The following is a 21,454-nucleotide window of genomic DNA, read 5'->3' on the forward strand; positions in this document are numbered from 1 at the left end:
GAAGATGACATAAAATAATTAAATGGTCCAAAGTCAGGAGGTAGGACTCATGTTGCCATGCTGAATAATTCAAAGCAAATGTCCGTCCCTTATTCTTCCACGTTTCATTAGAACAAATGAAACAGTGCCCTCAGTGCTATTAAATATCAATGAAATCATGGTGAATTAAATAAGTATGTATTATTTCTCAGCTCCAGATTCACCCTGTAATATCTACTCTTCCATAATGGACTGGGCTTTTTAAGCATTTCTACTTCACAGTGATGGTAAATGAGGGGTGCTGAAAGGACATTGCAGGAGGATAGAGTTTTGCTTACTGGTTCTGTCTGCCCCACTGATCAGCCACATGGATAAGAGGATGTCTAATATTGCTTCTCCCCAGCCACAGGCAGGGTCATGCAGACTCTTGGTGACCTTCCGGTGGGCTTCCCAAGGAGGGCACCCAATGCCCTTGGTCTCCTGCCTGCCGTGGTTGTGCAGCGACTTGTGTGCTCCTGCACATGAGCTAAGGCTTATCTGCACCTGGAAAGGCTACTTCCTCCTTGCCCACTGACTATGGACCAGATCTTGCTCAGGCAACCCAGAGAACTTTACCACCATCTAAGAGGCTGCAAGCATACCTTCTAATGTGAGGTTTCTAAAGCCCATCCTTGGGGAGGAGGACCTTCTCTAAGTACTTCTTTCCTTAGATGGTCTCTGTGAGCCACAGAGAAGCTTTTAGAGTTCTTGTTATATCTTGCAGTACTCCTATGATAGCTCAGATGTTATTTATATTAAACTTCTGCCTTTTTAAAAAAAATAATGACTTCAATTCTGAAACCTAACATAAACTTACAGTTCCAGTGTTCTCAATGTCACCAAGTCCTTAAAGAACTAGAAAATCATATTGCACTTTAGTTATGATTCAAACTTACAATCATTAGATCACTTTTAAACTTATAAGAAAAGCTTGTTTCTTAAGAGAAACTTAAAGGTAATAACTTCATTTAAAAAATAATATCTATATTTACATTGTTACCTAAGTGAGAATTGTATGTATTTCTTTGTTTACTGTAATAAATAATGGTACCACTTTTTTTTTTTTTTTTTAACAGTAGACTGAAGGATGAAAGCTATAATCTCCAATCTCATTCCAAGTTTTGTACTCTAGGTTCCAGGAGACATACATAAAACCATTCATAGGTAAATGAATCCTCAGTTTCACTAAGTAATACCATTGTTTTTCAAAGTGATTAAACCAAGCTATACTCCCACTAATTTGTTCCATATCATCTCCCATACTTGGTACTATCAGACTTTTCTGTGTCATTAATGAAATTATAGAATGTCTTAGGGACCTTCAATTTTGTCTGACATTTTCATTTTTTTTAAGATTTTATTTATTTATTCATGAGACACACACACACACACACACACACAGAGACACAGGCAGAGGGAAAAGCAGGCTCCATGCAGGGAGCCTGATGCGGGACTTGATCCCGGGACTCCAGGATCACACCCTGAGCTAAAGGCAGACCCTCAACTGCTGAGCCACCCAGGCATCTCTGACATTTTCATTGTTACTTAAGTTGGATGGTGGGAAGACTCTTTGAGCACTAGTTTCATACTTTCTGAAACTGTAAGGGCTCTGGGATTTAATTAATATTACCAATCTTGAGGTAAATATTGTGGAGTCTTACATGAACTAGTGGACAATAGAAATGAATGATTCATCTTCTACTCTTTAGGCTCTGTAACAGTAAACTTGAAAAGGATATATTAAACTAGTGAATATGGTAAAACAATATCCAATATGAGCAAATACTGGCTGATAGGGAGTGAGATCTCTCAAAGCCATCCAGAAACTTTTGTCTGGAAGATCTGTTTCTGAAGGCAGAAATCAGTATCTAGAAACAGTAAAGTGTCTTCATAACTATGTTAACCATTCAGTTAGTTCCCTGCCAAGTAGTTAATTACAATTGTAGAGATGTAGCCTTTTGTAGACTCAATGTTAGAGCAAAATCAATAGATTATTAAATATTGAAAATAGAAACTTCTAAGAACAGGGGCCGTGTCTTCCTAATAGGTTTTATTAACACAATTTCACGTGTATATATGTATATGTTTTTAATATATATGTCATTATATATAGATTTTGCACAGGTTATGTATGATTATCTGATTTTATATCTAATCAACATCTGATTTTCTCTTAATTCAGATCAAGGTCCTTTTTAAATGTAGTCTTCAGATTTATCTAGCTCTTTAATGATTAGGTTGGCACTTAAATCATCTTCTGCTGAAAAGAGTAAGAAGATAGTGGGATAACATTTTACAATATTAGAAAATGTAATGCACTCCAGGACAGGGTTAAGACACAACATTTTTTTAATAATTGGTTATCACTATTATTATGCTTAAATCTAGATATAATGTGTTTAACAGATGTGGAGTCCACCAAATTAGAGGTTAGACACTTCTAAGCACATTCGAAATTGTAGCTCAACGCACAATCATTTCATAGTCTGTGTTTCTACATTACTAGTTCACTAAGTGCTATGGTCTCCCTGTAGTTGACAGATTTCCAGGGCTGTCGAAGAATTGCTACAGATATACTCAGATGTCTTAGGCAAGGAAGGCACTGGAAACAAATGCAAAGGAGATCCTTGAAGAATTCACTCATTTGACTTCATACATAGCGATCAATAAATATTTGTTAAATAAATCAATGGTGTGTTTAATTCAGTGTTCAAAAGGGATTCATGCTAATACTAATAGTTTAAAAAATCTTTAAGCCAACACAAGTTTTCAGTAGCTCATGGTATCAGTGAAGTGCAGTGAGAACACCTGAGGGGAAATTTCTGCCTTTATTTGCAGATTTGAGTGGAGTCCCTGGAAAGGTCCCTGCTATACTTTTAATAGAGCATTAAAGTATTGTTGCTGGAACATGGTATGATTGCACCCATTCCTTTGTGGAGCATATCCAAATGCCTTCTTTAGATGACTGTTCTCCTTGCTCCTTATATATTGAAAGCAATTACATGATATTGTTAATGAATTTTGTTGACAGGCTTTTCTTTCCAAAAGCTGCTTATTGAAGCACGTTATTTCTAACTGAAAAGCTTATTTTTCTTTCTGTCTGAATGGACTGCTTGCCAGTGGTGACTTATGGCTTACTTCATCGATTTTCAGTAATGAGATAGAGCAGCATGAGGTAAATGTCTGTGTACATGGGCAAGGATTCTAAATCACATTCTGAAAACCACTGGCTTGATGATACAGTGAGTCCATCTCCTCAAAAATGTTTGCGGTGAAGATTTCTTGAAAAACCTTGGGCTTACAGCACATCACTTAAATGGCAGATTTAGCAAAAACAGTTACAGTCTCTAGTGAGAGAACCATGTTGGCTTGTTCAGCGCCTTAGAGGAAAATTCACCAGCCAGTGCATCTGTTGGGGAGGGTCTCAGTGGATAAGAGAGGCAGAGAGAGCCTGTGGTAGTTTTAAATGCATTGATTTCTCTACAAAGGAGCATCCAAAAATGTAACTGTCTATGGTCTCCCTGTAGTTGACGGACTTCCAGGGCTCTTGGAGAATTGCTACAGATACTCAGATGTCTTAGGCAAGGAAGGCACTGGAAACAAATGCAAAGGAGATCCTTGCAGAATTCACTCATTTGACTTCATACTGAGTCACTGTCTCATGGCGCTGAAATACTTCTGGCATTCGCTCTTGATCTTAATAACAAGGGGAAGGAATTATGTGCTTTTAAAAAGTATGATACTTGTGGAATACAGGGGGAATCCCTTGAAGATTGTGTTTTATAGTACTGCTATTTTATGGCCCTTATATCCTTTCCACATGTTCACTCCTTCAGTCAAATTCACTCTTCATTGAACACAGATATTGCCATGAATTGCTTTATTCTTTATCTAAATCTCCTTTTAATTAATGCTCTTATCCTCATACAAGGGCCTCCTCCAGGACCTTGTTTATGACAACTATAAATCTTACTGCCTTCTTTCCATCTGTTCTTTACAGTTTTCTTTCAGCCCGTGATCCACATTACTCCAGTATCCATTGCTACCCCTTAGAGTTCCGTCTTCTTGTTTCTTCTGTCTACCATGTCTCAATTAACTTTAAAATTAGCAAAATGTTCGAATATTATGGAATTCTTATGATAATCTTACAAAATCCAGTATAATAAATAAATGGTACACGATACATATAAGTCATTGGAAGTCTTACTCCCAATGGTCAAGATAGCCATACTGTGGTCTTTAAAAATTCATATAAACAATGATTTGTATTTCTTACTTAAAATGCTGTGTTTCCTACTTTGGTGCATTCTTTGTTCTTGCTTGAGATTAGTCTGTTAGACGGAAATGTAAATTAGCAACTAATTATAGTAATGACATACCCCAATATACAGACTAAAGCTTTGGTGTAATTACATATGATTGGGGACATTGAAGATGATCTAATGAAATAAAATAAAACCTATTCTGGATAAACCATATCATATATTTTGGGGAATAAATGGTAGAAGTCTAACAAATTTGCCCTATGCTAGAAACAGAATTTAATAGTTTAGTGCATTCTAGAGAAAAAAGGAAAATAATATTAATTTAATGAAAACCACTCATGGGTAAGAAAAGATAAGAGTATGAATGAAATTTGGGTACATTTCCATACTTGTGGAATTGAATCCTAAACCTAAAATGACTCAGTAAATATTATTTCCTGACAGAGTTGAGGGGGTGGAGAGAAAACGCAGAAGGAATTACTCAACAGTAGAGAACATTCTAGAGGAACAAATATTAGAGTGAGTTCAAAATATTCTGGGATTTTTTTTTCATTTCGATAAATTTCCATTTATATTTCTTGGAGAGATATGGTACATTTGACCACTTCATTTCTACATATGATACAAAATAATAAGAGCAGCCAGCCTGCTAAGAACTCAAAGCCAGATGGTGTATGTATGTGTCATGCTGAGTTGATGGTTTGGAAATGCCAGCTCTGCAGAATGGCTGGAACCAAATAATGCTTCAAGGTAATCCTACTTAAGATTCACTTGTGCATCTCCATATGACTTTCACATTCTTAAGTTAATTTAATGAATTTTAAGTTGCAGTGGACAACATGCTACATATTAGGCAATAGAGTAAAATGTTTCTAACATGATTTGTTGGATGTTAGCTCAAATCAAATTCTAATAAAGTAGCAGAATCTAAAGTGTTAGCTAAACAGTATTGGCTGACTGCTTAAATGAACAATATAACCAAAAGTCAGTCTGTACTTCTCTGTAGAGAATGGTGGACTGTTCTAAAATTTTTAGAGATTATCTTTTGAAAAACAGCCAATGTGAATTAAAACAAAACAAAACAACACAACTAACAAAACCCAACAATTTTCGCTCTGTCTCCTGATGTTTGGAAATGAGGAGAGATTCATTTTGTGGTACCTCCTTTCCCTGACCTCCACACACTGATTGGAGGAGTCTTCTATAGCAGTTCAGGTGAGATGGGGGCCGTACTGTGGTCACAAGCTAGGGAGAGCCAGTGGAGAGGTCTACAGACAGTGACAGGGTAGGTACCAAGTAATAGTGAAGCGACTGCTATGTTAGATGACACCGCTGGATAAGAAGATGGATCAACTGTAGAAGGGTATAAGACTTCATAATACTGGGGCACCTGGTGGTTGAGCATCTGCCTTTGGCTCAGGTTGTGATCCAGGGTTCTGGGATCAAGTGCTGTATCTCCCTTTGCTTATGTCTTTGCCTTTCTGTCTGTGTCTCTCATGAATAAATAAAGTCTAAAAAAAAGACATCATAATGCCATTAATCTTACGAGTTTGGCAAACTGTTATTTAGAACTGTTACATTTGTATTTGCCAAATTACTTTTCTTTTTCTCTTCTAGAATATGAGATTCTGCTTCTCTTCTTATTTTTTTTTTTTGCATTTTTAAGGTTTCTCCTTTCCTTTCCTTTTAAATCTTCATAAGAGCACCTGTTTCCCAAGAATCAATGAATTATTTATTATTAAATTATTATCATTTATTGAATAATTTAGTCCCATATTAAATTAGTTTTTACTTTTTAAGATCATCATGTTTTCTTAATGAATTACCCTTTTGTCATTATGAAATGTTTCTTTTTATTTTTGGTAACATCCTTTATCTTGAAACCTACTTTTTGATATTAGTATGGCTATTCCAGCTTTCTTACAATTGGTATTTACATCCATTTACTTTCAACAAATCCATATCTATTTACTTAAAGTGCTTTTTGTTTGTGTTTTAAATGCAGTCTGTCAATCTATGATATTAACTGGGAGAGTTTAAACCATCTGTATTTAATGTAATTAGAGGCATTATTGGGTTAAGGTCTGAGATCTTACTGTTTTTTTTTTTTTTTCTGTCTTGTCTAGTCTTTGTTCTTTTTCCCAATTTCTGACTTCTTTTGCATTACCCTAATGTACTGTTAGTATTCCATTTTATTTCCAGTATTGGCTTTTTAGCTGAGATAGACAAAATTTCTAAATTGGCCCCCAATGATGCCCTACTTTAACCCTAAGAACCTGTCAATTAATGAAATATAATTTCTCTGATTGTATTTTGATACATAGCACAGTTCACATTAGGACATTACCCTTGTGGGCTTGATCTTATCACATGAATCCTTACAGGTAGAAAGCTTTTTCAGACTGATGGCAGAAGAAAAAGTCAGAGGGATCTGAAGCACCAGAGGAATCTGATATTCTGTTGCTGGATTTGAGGATTGAGGGGTGGGAACAGGTACACGGGGTAGAGAGCAGATCCAAGTAGCTGAGAATGACTGGCCCACACATAATAAAGAAGTATGAACCTCAGTCTTATACTCAAAAGGGACTGAATTCTACTAACCGCCAGAATGAGCTTGGAAGCTCCTTTCCTTGAGCCTCCAGGTAAGAACCCTGCTTGACCAATATCTTGATTTTGATGGCATAGAAACCAGACTATCCCACTTGGACTTCTGATGTACAGAACTGTGAAAAATAAATAAATAAATAAATAAATTCATGGTGTTTTAAGCTGCTAAATTTGTGGTAATTTGTTATGTGGCACATACAACTAATGCTGAAGATCATTTTATTTCCTCTAGGGTTTACGGTATGCATCTTTAACTTATCACTATCTGCTGCCAAATAACATTATGCTACTTTATATAAAATTAAAAACTCAACAACCTGTGCCTTCCATTTCTTTCTTTGTGCTGTTGTCATAATTTTATTTCCAAATATGTTTAAATCCTTACAATATTTTCTCATATTTTTGCATCAATTATCTTTAAAAAACAAAAGATAGATCTTTTATATTTTATCCACATATTTACTAATTTTTAGCAATTATCGTTGCTTGCTATAGACTGAAAGTTATTATCTGGTATCATTTTTTCCTTTCCTTTGACATATCCTGTAGTGAAAAATCTATTGACAGTGAATTCTTTCAGCTTCTGTTAGTCTGAAAAAGTCTTCCACCTTTGAGAAATTTTCCCCCTTATTGGAAAGGTATTATTCCATTGTTTTCTGGCTTGTGTTGTTTTACATGAAAAGTCTGTGAAATTTCTTCTTTATTTTTGTGTATGTGATATGTCTTTTTCCTCCAGAAGCTTTTTTAAAGAAAAGAGGGAGAGAGAGAATGTGTGCATGCATGAGTGGGGGAAGGGAGAGAATCATCAAGCAGACTCCCTGCCGAATGTGAAGCCTGACCCCACAACCTTGATATCATGACCTGAGCTGAAATCAAGAGTCAGACCCTGAACCAACTGAGCCACCCAGGAGCCCCTCCTCCAGTGGCTTTTAAGAGTTCTTCTTTATCACAGATTTTCAGCATTTGATCGTATACTGCCTTGCCTTGATGTGACTTTGAGTATACTCCATTTGTTTAGTTTCTTAGATCTGTAGGTTTATAGTTTCATGAAAATGTCATGAAGTTTTGGAATAACTTCAGCCGTTATTTCTTCTAATACTTTTTCTACATGCCTCCTTTCCTGCTTCGTTAGAGCTTCAATATACACAGATTAGACTGCTTGACATTTTCTCACAGTTCACTGAAATTCTGTTGATTTTTAAAATCTCTTTCTTTCTGATCCATTTTGGATAATTTATATTTCTATATGTTCAATTTTTAAAATATTTCTTCTGCAACATCTAATGCGCTATTATTTCACTCAGTGACTTTTAAGTTTCAGGAAGCATCTTTAATTTTTCAATGTTCCATTTGGTTCTTTTAAATGTCTTTTTCCCCCCATTCATTATTTTCATTTAACTTCTTGAACTTATTTAATTTAGTGATTTATGTTCCTATCTCCTAATTCAAATACTTCTGTCATTTCAATGTCTGTTTTTATTTAATTGGTTTCCTTTTGGTTAAGGATTTTTTTTTTTTTACCTTTTTGGAAAGTCTAGTAATTTATTATATGTTGAATTTTATAATGTTGGATATTGTTGAATGTCTGGATTTTGGTATATTTCTTTGGAAATTGTAGAATTATGTTTTTGCAAGTATTTAGGTTACTTGTATATGTATATTTTGATCCTTGCTCTTAAGAATTTTTGGGATGGATATAAAGTAGCTTTTATTTCAAGGCTACTTTAGCATCACTATTTAGGTAATAAACTTCTTAGGTCTCAGACTACTGAATGCTTGTCGTCAATAAGGCCTCTCTGGTCAGAATTTGAATAACTCTTCATTCTGACTGAGCTCTGAAAATTGTTTAACCCACAGTTTGTGGTAGGTAGAATAATAAAATGGCTTTCAGTAATATTCACCATTGTATAATTTCCTTCCATGGGGTTTTGGAAGATCCTGTGAATACAATCAATTCTGTAATTATATTAATTTATGTGGCAAAAAGAGAATTATTTAAGGTGGGCCTGACATCATCAGGTGAGCCATTTAATAAAAAAAAGATTTCTTTGACTTATTGCAGAGGAAAAAGTTCAATATATGAAAAACCTGATTTATATATTTAGTTCAAATGTCTAGTTGTTTATGGTGGGAAGGCAACTCTGGTGGTAGATACTTGATCATGAAATTTTATAATTCACTTAATTTGGAACTCACTAAATCCTGCTATTACTAGTCCATCTATAAAATAGAGAAAACTGAGTTAAGAATGAAAGCAAGTGAAAGAGACTAGCCAACTACATTCCCAAAGTATGAAAACCACTCCTTTTTACCTTTTACTTTTAAGTTATTTGTAAATGTTTCATAATAATGAAGTACATAGAAAATAATACAAGCTTCTATATACAGAATCATTTTAAGAAATAAAGTATTATTAGTACAGTTGAGGCCCTTGTATCTTCCTCTAGTCTTATTCTCCTTTTTTATTTTAAAATATTTTCTTTATTCATGAGAAAGAGAGTTTTTGTGCACAAGCAGGGGGAGGGGTGGAGGGAAGAGAGAGAAGCAGGCTCCCCGCTGAGCAGGGAGCCCAAAGTAGGGCTTGATCCCAGAATCTTGGGATCATGACCTGAGCCAAAGTCTGATGCTTAACCAACTAAGCCACCAAGGTACCCCAAGTCTTATACTCCTGGTAGAGGTACCTGAACTGAGTGCTATTAATTTTTTTGAAATTTATTTTAATACTATCAAACTGTAACTCCCCCCCCCTTTTTTTGTTTAATGTTTTGTTGTAAGAATGAAAAATTGATATGTACTTAGAATTCCACTGTATGAATATAGCACTGTTTATTTATCCAGTCAATAATTGAGACATATAGGCTGACTTTTTTGAAGGAACGAATGCAGAAATTAACTTTTGTATGCATGTGACAAGAACACATGTATGAGAGTTTCAGTAAGGAAATACCCTCTGTAATGAAGTCATTAGATAATAGAGTCTATGCATCTTTATATCACGAGATATTGCCAACTATTCTTCAAAGGGGTCATCCAAATTTGCATTCCCATATTATAAGTATGCAGAACATACTTATAACCAGTGGTATTATTAGAATTAAATTACAAATAATTATATGAGTGAAAAATGCTATCTCATTGTGGTCTACATTTGCATTTCCCTGGTAATTGATCAGGTATGACCTCTTTTAATATGCTCACTGGCCAAATTGGCACGGAGATTATTATTCCCCAGCCTGGCAACTCCAATTTCTTTGTGTTTAACATAAAGGTCAAACATCTAAAGTGATAAGATATGGTATGGAAAGTTTTCCTAACTGTGAAATTATTCCCTGAGTCATTGAAATTATTTCTGGTCATCACAACATGATTCTTGCCAACTCTTGAGTTGAGCCATACTCAGTTATGGCAGATTCACCGTCTCCCATTCTGGTTTTTCTGGTTGTAGAAAGAATAACAATAAACTTTAAGTCATTGAAGCTAAAAGACAGGCTAAGTTATGAGAAGGAATATAACATTATACTCTAGCTAAGATTGGCTAATAATGGCAGTATTTGGTAGGCTTGGAAGAGCCAGTGATAGTAAAATATTGCAGGATTTTTGTTTATTTGACTAAGGCCAGCAATAGAATCTCCTTTATTCAGAATTTTCAAAATGGCTTAGATAAGAATTTGAACAGAATGATGAACAATCTGAGTGTGTCATGTTATGCTAAAGGATGGAACCAGGGAATTTTGAGGGTCCTTCCTTCTTCCCTTTGTTCTGTGCCGCAGTGAGGAACTCATCCATTCAATCACAGATTCTTTCCACTGCCAACATGGAATTTTGCACAAAACTTTTTGTTTTCTAAAGAGGTAATGAGTAAAATTGTATCTTTTACAAATATACCATCAGTAAATTATTTCAGATAGAAGCCAGAAAAATTACCCTGAATCTATTCTTGGTGCTAAATGGACATTGTTTTGAGCCCAGGGACTCTATTTTCTGCCCTTTCCATAATTTGAAATATCATGTGGCAAACTATGTGACAGTATGCTTCCTGCCTCTACTCACAGCTCTGGATCATCAATACTTTTCCACCCACTTTGGGAATTTCACATATTATGGAATTACAGTGTTTTAGTGTCCTCCCCACTGTGATAGTCCAAGTTACATGTAGCTGAAGTAAGTAATTTAATTTGTAATTGATTTGGGAATGTACAACTGAAAGCATTTTGGGGAATATGGTGCGGTATCTCTGTTTATATTACTTTGGGAAGATTTTATTTCATAGAAAACCTGAGAAGGAGGTCTTATCATTTAGGTTTGACAACAGAAAATCACTCTGTACAGCTCTAATTATTGCATTCAGTTCATTTCTCTATGGCTCAAGGACTTCCTTTGGTGAGAAACACTTCCAAACACTTCCTTTGGTGAGAAAATTTCTAAATCTAGGAGATTAAAGCATAGGAAGGCTTCTTCACATTCAGACAAAAGTGTCTTGTTTAATATTCAGGCTACCCTGATTCTTTTCTTTGCGCTTCTTAGATATTCACTAAACCCCACTGGTCAGTATAACTAGATCGCAGATAAGATGTTTTCAAAATAATGGACATATCCTTATGATATTTGATACTACTTTCTGTTGGGCCTCTTTAGACATGTATGTGTGTGCTTATTTCACATTTGAACTGAAATGAGCAAAAAGGGAAGCAGTGTTTTTAGGATGAATTTTCTCATCTATGATAGCCTTTTGTAAAGAAAGTCGTTTGTAAAGTCTTACATTTGTAGGCCAGCTCTTTAAGTATGCTTCCAATCTTCTCTTATCATGTATCATGTTGCAGAGTTGTTGCTGGTTGGCTGTCCTACAGCTGGGGCCTCTTTAGGTCTTTGGTCTTCATAACACCAGCTCTTGTCTCCCTCCAGGTCATCCAGGCTGTCTTTTTCGGCATTTGTGTGCTGACTGATCTTTCCAGTCTCCTGACTAGAGGAAGTGGGAACCAAGAACAAGAAAGGCAGCTCAAGAAGCTCATCTCACTCCGGGACTGGATGTTAGCTGTACTGGCCTTTCCTGTTGGGGTTGTGAGTATGACGTAGAATGCATCTAACCACAAAAGAAAACTTGGGTCTTCTTTCTGGCTTGTAAAAGAAAAAGAAGGGCTGATTATATAGCAGATTTCTGAATTAGTTTGCTGGGGTTACCATCACAAAGCACTGCAGACTTGGAGGCTTAACAACCAACATTTTTTTTCCCTCACAGTTCTGAAGACTAGAAATCTTAAGAACAGGGCATCCACAAGGTTGATTTCTTCTGAGGTCTCTCTACTGGGCTCATAAATGGCCTCCTCCTCCTGTGTCCTCACATGCCCTCCTCACACATGTGTCCATGACCTTATCTCCTCTTCCTATCAAGACATCGGTCATATCAGATCAGGGCCCCTCCATGACCTCATTTAACCTTCATTGCTTCTCTAAAGGCCCTACCTCTAATTACAGTCACATTCCTACATATTGGGGGGTTAGGACTTCAACATATGAATTTTAGGGAGACACAGTTTAACCCATAACCGTTCCTTTGGCAATCCAAACTTGAAATGTATGGTCCTTGGGTCTATGACCATTCTTGAATTTTTTGAGCTTGGGAGAGGAGGTCAGTATTAGCTTATACTGCTTTGCTCACCCAACTGTACCATTGCCTAATATCACTTAAGTAAATGCTGCTTAATGCTTGGGTCTGTTCTGGCTTCATTGATTTTCATTATTTTCAGTTAGAAAATAGTTAGAAAAAGTCCATTTCTTGACTTCCTTCATGAGCCCATTAAATTATCCATTGTCCATACATACACTGTGTTCCTTTAAAGGGCCAGGGAGCCATGAGATCCTATAGATTTTAACTTGTGCATAGCCAGGAAAAGAGAGAGAACTGTAAATCTCAAACTGTGAAGACAAGGAAGAGTGTGTTACCTAATTCAAATTCAGACCTTTCCTTTGTCAACCAATGTACAGGAAAAACGAAGCCCAGGTGATCTGGTCTAGCATATGTACAAAATGAAAGTTCCATGGTAGACAGAGTTGGAAAGTTGTTTTTTTAAATCCTTCCAGTGGCTCTTATTATTTGCCAAATCTATAGCTTACAGAAGACACTTGTTCTAAGACCAATTAGTGAACACCCAGACTATCACAGAATTGCTTTTTCTATGTGCTGAATTGTATTTTCTTAGATGAAGTAGTCCTTCACTCTTGAGAGCAAAGCAAAAAATTCTTATAATCTGGTCACACTCCTCTGCTCACTCCCTTGTCTTTTTCCTTTGAAAACCTAAATGAGTGCTTAGATTGAAACCATCTAGCAAATCTCTCAAATTCAGTTGCTTAACCTAACAGAGTTAGATGCTTTCTGTATTATGTAGTATTTCCTTTTTTGGACTTGACATATAAAATTCAAATACTTTCTATCAGAATAATCATCTAAGGGAAAATTTCCACTGGCATAAAGTATAAAGATTTATACTCTATGTATGAAAGAATTATCTAGAAAATCCAAGTCTGTGTATTGTTTGTTTTTACTGGTTTATTCCCTTGGAATTTCTATAGGCAGTCATTGCCTCTGGAAGTCTTCTTTGGCAAGAAGGGATACAGTAACACAATACAAAAGTAAATAGGAATACAATATTAACACATTTTTTCTTAGCTCTGCCTCTCCCTCTGTTACACAGTGTCAAAACTGTGTCTCTAGGGCTTAAATTGTGCCTCTTGCCACTCTCATCAAAAGCACATGGCATATGCCCATTAGACGTTTTTGACATTACTTTGGCCAGAAACTTTTTGCACCTGCTTGAGACTTGAGATATTTGTCAGTTTTCACTGTCCTTCCTGAATTGGGTCCATGTATGCTTCATGATGTGTAAAAAGGATGGGGGACTTTTTGTTTGCTTGCTTGTTTGATTACATTTGATACTTTTCTCTGTTTCACTATTGTTGTTCTCTCTGTGTTTTGAAAAGGGGATGAGAAGTAATTACACCTTTAATTTCACCCCTCCTTTTTAACCCAGAAGTCATAACATCACATTTCATTGTATATGTATGCACCTGCCCTAGCTGATGAGCATCCAGAGAATTTAAAGAATAATGAATCAGTCAATCAGATGAGCACTTTCACTTATTTCTTTGACTTTTATTTTTGGCTTACCCACTGATATTTTATAGTCAATATTTACATTTTTCATAATCTTCCTTCATTATTATTATTTTTTTTTTCTCTGTCTCTCTCTTTCTCTTTGGTATTAGGAAGAATTCTGGCCAGTATTCTCCAGAAATCTTGTGTTTTCCACTATTTCCTTTTTTTTAAGATTTTATTTATTTATCCATGAGAGACACACAGAGAGAGGCAGAGACATAGGCAGAGAGAGAACCAGACTCCCTGTGGGGAGCCCGATACGAGACTCGATTCCAGAACCCTGGGATCATGCTCTGAGCCAAAGACAGATGCTCAACCACTGAGCCACCCAGGTGCCCCTCCACTGTTTCTAACTCTGTCTTTTGATTTTTTGCATCTATTTTCCTGATTTCTCAAGCTGATACACAGAAATTCATTCAGAGGCAAAAAACTGATAAATGACCTCTTTCCAGCCAGACCCCATTCATTTTGTAGCAAAGTCATATTTACAAAGGACATGAGTTTGTCTCTTTATAATCATTTTAACTCAAACTGTTTTTTTCATTAAAACATAATTTTATGATTTTTCATCTTTCTTTCCCCAAGGTAATTTCCTAGTTTTCCTTTCCAGTGTGCTCTTGTCTATGCTGTGACTTCAGAGTTTTTCCCCCACCCCTCCTGTGTCTCTCCCATACCACCAGTTCCTCACTAGGGTCTGGAATTTCAGTGTGGTTTTATCACTGCGGTTTTGCTTCCTTGTTAAAATGCAAACCCTTCCTGGAGCAGTGCCACTAGGAATCACTTGAAGAGGTGGCATCTTCAGTGGTCCTGTGGCTCCCAGCCTGGGATAACAGTGCCCGGCTCAGTGGGTTCATTTCATCTGAAGGATGGGAAGAGCATCAATGCCTAGCACCTGATTTGATGGGCATGTCCTTATACCTGTAGGCACCTCTAGTGTAAGAATGCTTATCATGTGTGCAAATGATTAATTATGACATTTGTAATTAAACACCTTTGACCATGTTGGGTGACACAATCAAAATCCAAAAGAACAAAACACCTGAGTACTTGCCCTGTGCCCTGAGAGCCTTGGGAATAGCTCAAGCTTCCTAAGGATAAGGAGCAAGGTGCACAGCCCCTGTGTAGAACTGCCTGTGGTCCCCAGAGGCCTCCGGGCTGCCAGGGATTGCCAGCATTGCAGGGTACTCCCCCCCCCCACACACACACACTTTCTCCTGGCTTCCTTTGCTCCTCACCTTTTGTTTGTCAGCCAGGAGATTGCAAAGAAAGTAATGTTATTTTTGCTTCCTGGCACAGGGCAGAAAGGCAAGGGACATGATAAAAGGGCAGAGTGGCACCTCTGCTCAAATTTTCCAGAAGAGACCTCTTAGCCCCACGCTTTGCCTGGCGCTCCCATTATCTCTCTCTCTCTTTCTCTCTCACCTCAGCTGCAACTGTGGCAGCAAGAAAGACATGGGTAGGTTATCCAGGATTTGTATTGTCTCCACTAATGCTTCCTCTGATAACGAGGTTAATTGAGAGTTGACAGTAATTGCTTTATGTGGGCATGAAGCACGAAATATGATTTTTGTGACTCATGGACCTAATGCATCTACTTCATGGACTCTATCCCTAGGACATATAAAAATAATGAAGCATTCCAATCAAAGATAATTGGAGTAAAGTTTTGTTTGAGCATAACCTTGAAGAAATCAGGCAGGGTTGCTTGAGTGAACATAGCATGTATCATCCTGGTTTGTGTAGATTCCCATAAATGCAAGGCTGGCCTTGATTAGTAATGCTAATGGCCGGAAACCACCACCACTCCCAAAGCCTTGCAACTCATTTTGCAGGGATAACCCATGGGAGGCTCTTCTTACCATGTGCAGTTTATTTCTGAACCCTGTCACCCTTTTAAAGAAGCATTACAAATAACTCTATGACATTATGTGGTCTGGAAGCACTGAAGTTTATTAGGAGCAATCAAACCAAGAATGTCTTTTGTCTCCTGTGAATTTGTTGACTTTTTTGTTAGCAGATACCCTTCTAGTTAAGGGAATCAGCTAAGACTTTCAACCAACCAACCAAACAAACAAAAAAGATAAAGAGGAAGAGTAGCAAAAAAAAAAAAATTGAGAACAATGAGTATGAAATTGGTTCTCTCAGAAATTTTAAATGTGTCTCCAACTGCTATCCAAAGCAGCCCCTTAAGTGACAAAGAACGCTCATACTTTCCCATTAATTTAAGTATATATGTCCCATTCATTTGCACCTTCTCAGCTTGCATGAGACATGTCATCAAACCTCGCTACCTCCCCCATACATCTTTGTTCCTAGTGTTACTTGGATTACTCTATACCAGAAGCTGAGCTGTTGCTAAATTAACCTTGACTGATGAGTGAAGTTGGGGATGTCCCTCTCTGTAGAGAGGGGGAGTGGGCCCGAGAAGGACCTGGAGATCTGGATTGTTCCAACCAGGGATGGGCATCCAGGGTATCCCAGGCAAACCAGCAGGTGCTAAGCTAAGTTCTTCTGGAATTTGGGCTCCAGGATCACACCCTGAGCTGAAAGCAGAAGGTCAACCTCTGAGCCACCCAGGCATCTTGAATTTGAGCTTCTTTATCTGAGTTTAGTCTCAAAGTTATTTGTTCAGTAACTGTCTCTGGTGCTATAAGTTCTTATGAAGACTTTGTGAAGATTTTATATGTACCAACCTGATCTAGATTCCTTGAAATGGGACTGTGTGGGGACTGTATGATACCTGCTTCCTTTGGCAATATGGAAGTGTGATTTGGAATCTCAAATGCAAAGTTAAAGTCTTTAGCACCTATTTTCAAAAACTGATGAGTAAGTCTTCATTTATTGACATACCATCTGACTCTAAGCCATTCTTCAGAAAAATGTTGTGAAGCATACACATTTGGATCATCATAACCCTACAATCTAAAAAACATTATTTTCCTTTCTGAGTTTTAAGTAAGAGATTGGCTTAAACGGAAAGCAAACATTAAGTAATATTAATTACTAATATTAATATCTGTTAATGTAACACATAAAAGAAAGGACTATTACTCTGTTTGAGAGTATATGAAGCAAATGCCTTTCCTTCTGTTTTGATATTGAGAGAACATTTTTTAAAAGCATATTATTTACTTTATTCTACAAACTCTGGATTTAATATAAAAATACCTTAATATCTTCTGATCCTCTCTTTATTAAATTTTCACACAAGTACCTAAAACCAAACTCTTTTTTTTTAAGCCTTCATTGATGTTTTAAGTTTCTTCACATGCCCTTTCCCTTTCTCTTTACTTTTGAAGTTAAAAATATAATATCTGCTAGGTTATATTTTATGGTAAAACCCAGTTCATTTTGAGTTGAATCAATCATAATGCTTTGTTCCTGCACTGAAGTGAGTGTGCATTGAGTAGCCTGAGAGGAAAGAAAGGTTCACAGATGAGCAGTCATTCAAGATCAGTAAACAAAATGAACTTTTTCCTCCCCTACCAGGAGAAATACTCAGGAGACTGTAATTACTTAACCTAAGTGAGTGGTTACATCAGTTTTTGGATAGCCTTTTCCAAAGACCAAGGACAGTGTGTGATTAGACAGATGTACCTGATAGGGAACCAGGTTGCTTCTCAACCATCATATATATTTTTGTCTCCCAAATGGAAACCAAAGATTTTCTGCCTAAGTGACCTATGTAATTTGTAAATTTGTACACATTCATGGAGACTCAGTGCAGTCAGCTTTCTCAATGCTTGTAAGATGAATTTCTTCAACACAAAAAATAATCACACTTTAACAACATTTTCTGTAGGTGCCCACTTTTAATCACACTACAGTGGAAACTACACATTTATATCCAAACATCCAAAGGGCAGAAGCTCCAGTCAAGTCGATAACTATTTGTGGGTGGGACGCTTGGTTGGCTCTGAGGTTGAGTGTTTGCCTTTGGCTCAGGGTGTGATCCCAGGGTCCTGGGATTGAGTCCCACATCGGGCTCCCTGCATGGAGCCTGCTTCTCCCTCTGCCTGTGTCTCTGCCTCTCTCTCTCTCTCTCTTTCTCTGTGTCTCTCATGAATAAGTAAATAAAATCTTAAAAAAATAATAAAATTTTATTTACTTATCCATAAAAGATTTTATTTACTTATCCATGAGAGACACAGAGAAAGAGAGAGAGAGAGAGAGGCAGAGACACAGGCAGAGGGAGAAGCAGGCTCCATGCAGGGAGCCCGATGTAGGACTAAATCTGGAGACTCCAGGATCACACCCTGGGCCGAAGGCAGGTGCTAAACCGCTGAGCCACCAAGTGATCCCCAAATAAAATCTTTAAAAAAAATAACTATTTGTGGGTACATGGAGCTCACTAGGTGAGCAGATACCAAGTGCTAAGAGCCAAGATAGCAGTGACTAAGAATTGATCTTTTCCCTCCAGAGTCATAATGCCTAGAGAAGGTGACATTATAAGCTATATCAACAAGTAGAGTAAAAGAAGGCATGGTGTAGATAACAGTGCATGGGGTGAAGATGAAGAAGTATTCTAGAAGAGGAAGGGATTGATTTTAGTGAGTGGGAGGTCCTGGAAGACTTCCCAGAAGTGATTATGTCAGAGCTCTGTTTTGACGAATGACTACAAACTTACTGGATGTCTAAGTTAATGATGCTTTCAGATGCAAGTAACAAAACACCCGTAGCTATCCACCTGGTTCACTCTTTTAATTCATTCAAGTCTCTGTTCAAATGATTACCTCTCAGTAAAGCTTCCATGAATTATCAATATAAATTAGCTTTCCATTTTATTCTCAATCTCCTTACCTTGCTTTATATTCTCCATAATGATTACCATGACTTGGCATATTATGTTTATTCTTTTATTTCTGTAGCATATGTCTCCTCTGACTTGGTACATGCCCTGTGAGGCCAGGGAGGTTGTATGTTTGATTTACTGCTGTAATCCAAGCAGCAGGAGCAATGCCTAAATAATTTAGTATTTATTGAGTGACTATCCATCCAACTGTGGCCTAAGCAATAAAGATATTTAATACCTCACAAAACAAGAAGTGTGTAAACAGGTAGTTTAAGGATGGTATTGCTCACTATTATCATTTGAGACTTAGGCATTTTTATTGTCCACTTTTCTATCTCTAGGATGTTGGCTTTTTGTCCTTGGACTTGCTACCTAAGGCCTCAAGAGGGTTGGTAAAGCCCCAAACATCAACTCCCTTGCAGCCGTGTTCAAGGCAGGAAGAGGAAGAAGCTCTTTAGGGAGCTCTCCCCATGTGTTTGTCTCTTCATCAGGCTAATGAATGTTTCCTATAAGCCCTGTCTGCAGACTTCCCAATAGGTTTTGTTGGTTAGAAGGGTCATGTGGCTAGATTCAGCTGCATGGAAAACTGGGAAGGCAAGTGGGAGAAGGGAATTAGCTTACCTTGAGGGCTTAAACTAATTATGATTTATCCTTATTGGTTGGGCACATTGTTGCCCAAACAAAATCAGGTTTTAAGAAATATGATAAGTAACAAATATTGAGGATAACTATTAAATGTAAACTAAGTAAAAACTAATAGGATTTTAAGTAATTTGTTGTTTATGTTTTTATGAAAAATGGATACAGTAAAACTGTTGAGACTAATTATGGACATTTTCTATCTTAGCTAAGAAAGGCATATTGTTTCCATTCATTCTCTGCCAGCACCATTTTTTTTTTTTTGGTACATTCTCATTAGTATTTTTATAAACAGCTATCAAAATCCGATAATCAAAGAAGCTCTTCTCAAAGAAAGTCCCATATGTTATATAATTGACTAAATGGTTCCTGTTGAGTTTCTGAAACTCCATAGGAAGTTTGTGAGAGCTGGCTCTGCTGCAGATCAGTAACTCAGATATGCAGACAACTAGGTTCGATGAGTAAAATCTTCCTTGAATAGTTCCCTAGAAATTGTAGAGAATGATCATGTGCTGTGTCATTTTGTTGTGCCCAAGATTGCGAATCCGAGAAACCACCAAGGAGCCGACACCGATGCAAGCACATGAGGGTTTATTAGCAAGCTTGAGCTTGGGTCCAAGTATACTCCACACAGCAGAGCAGGGGCTTAGACCCCGAAGTGGGTTACAGCCAGGTTTTTTTATGGGCTGGTCTAGGGGATTTTCAGAAGGGGTGGAGGAATTTTTTCCATTCCAATATGGGAGGGGTGGGGGAGTTTCTTAAGATCTGATATAGGATTCTTTGCTGAGGGCATTCTGAGCTCTGTTGTCTTTCTGATATGGGATTCCCTGCTGAGGGCATTCTGAGCTCTGTTATCTTTCTGATATGGGATTCCCTGTCAAGGACATTCTGCAGTTTTTCCTGTAAAGTGCAGCTCTTATTCACAGGAGCCTAAGATGACTGTACTTGTGCTAATGCTAAACTTGAGGTGGAATGGCCTTAATTTTCTCTGCCTCCACAATTTCACAGAGTTCCCACTCTTTCGGGGCAGAAGGGCTACAAAAGTGTCTCAGGAAATGAAGATATCTTTTTTCCATATTTATATCCATAAGTATGATAGATATTTGAAGTATGTGATTGAGAAAAGGTAGAATCGATCTTCAGTAACATTAATAATGTGATGCATATTATGAAATAGATATAGGATTCTTGCTCTCAAAAATAAGACCCCTAAATCAGGATCTTTGTAGACCCTTATTAGGGGAACCCTAAACAAGACACAATATTAGCTGTTGGTTAAAAAGGGAAAGAGGAAAGAAACAAACTAATTTTCTTCTTCCTTCTCTGTGTCTCCTTCTTCCTCCTCCTCCTCTCTCTCTCTTACCTTTCCCCCTCATCCCTCTACCCCAGCCCCATCTCCTTCTTTGTAGAAAAATAAATAATGATTTGTTGTGTGGGTGCTCTGAAACTACAGTCCTTGTAGGCATTTTGAGGTAACTCTTACCTGTTTTAGCTGTTATCACATCAGTTGAAACCAAAAGGAACATTTTCCCCCGAGGAAGGAGCCAGTGAACTTTCCACCTACACAAAGGTTATTAACTTTTAGTTGTGCCTGTGGGATGACCAATGCTAATGATTTGCTTATCTTACCACAAAGAGCAGGTCCTGGATAGGACTTCTCATTCATCATGCCTTTTTATAGCTCTCTCAGGAACAGAAGTTGAGGTGTCATTCTGACTTTGGGGGATGTTTTTGGGGTGACAGGTGGGAAGACAAGGAGCTGGGAGACAGTGAGGGAAGAGCATGTGTGGACTCACAGCTCACAGGTCACCTCATAGCTCCATTCACTATCTTCTAAGGTCCTCTGAAGAGCAACTGCCAAGATGTTTCCCTCTCCCTTTATCCTGTAGGTTATGTCTGTGCTCCATTGACACAAAGGACCAAACATACACTGGGTGTTGGGTTGTGCTGCTAAGATTTGGTGGATGGGAAGAAAATGAAGGG

General features: G+C 37.4%; 1 protein-coding gene across 16 annotated transcripts in view; it reads left to right on the forward strand.

Annotated features, from left to right (window-relative positions):
* Positions 1 to 21,454, forward strand: part of AIG1 (androgen induced 1) — a 242,083-nt gene that overhangs the window by 40,783 nt on the left and 179,846 nt on the right. For 12 of the 16 annotated variants that reach the window (XR_013378059.1, XR_013378058.1, XM_077895395.1 and 9 more), the window contains exon 2: positions 11,793 to 11,948. The exons of the other annotated variants lie outside the window; for them this stretch is intronic. Coding sequence is in view for 10 of the 12 variants with exons in the window: in XM_077895395.1 (XP_077751521.1) it covers positions 11,793 to 11,948 (156 nt within the window). In the remaining 2 variants the exon portion in view is untranslated. The remainder of the gene's footprint in view (positions 1 to 11,792; positions 11,949 to 21,454) is intronic. 16 annotated transcript variants of the gene reach the window in all.

The sequence above is a fragment of the Canis aureus genome, chromosome 1, assembly GCF_053574225.1.
Source record: "Canis aureus isolate CA01 chromosome 1, VMU_Caureus_v.1.0, whole genome shotgun sequence".
NCBI lineage: Eukaryota > Metazoa > Chordata > Mammalia > Carnivora > Canidae > Canis > Canis aureus.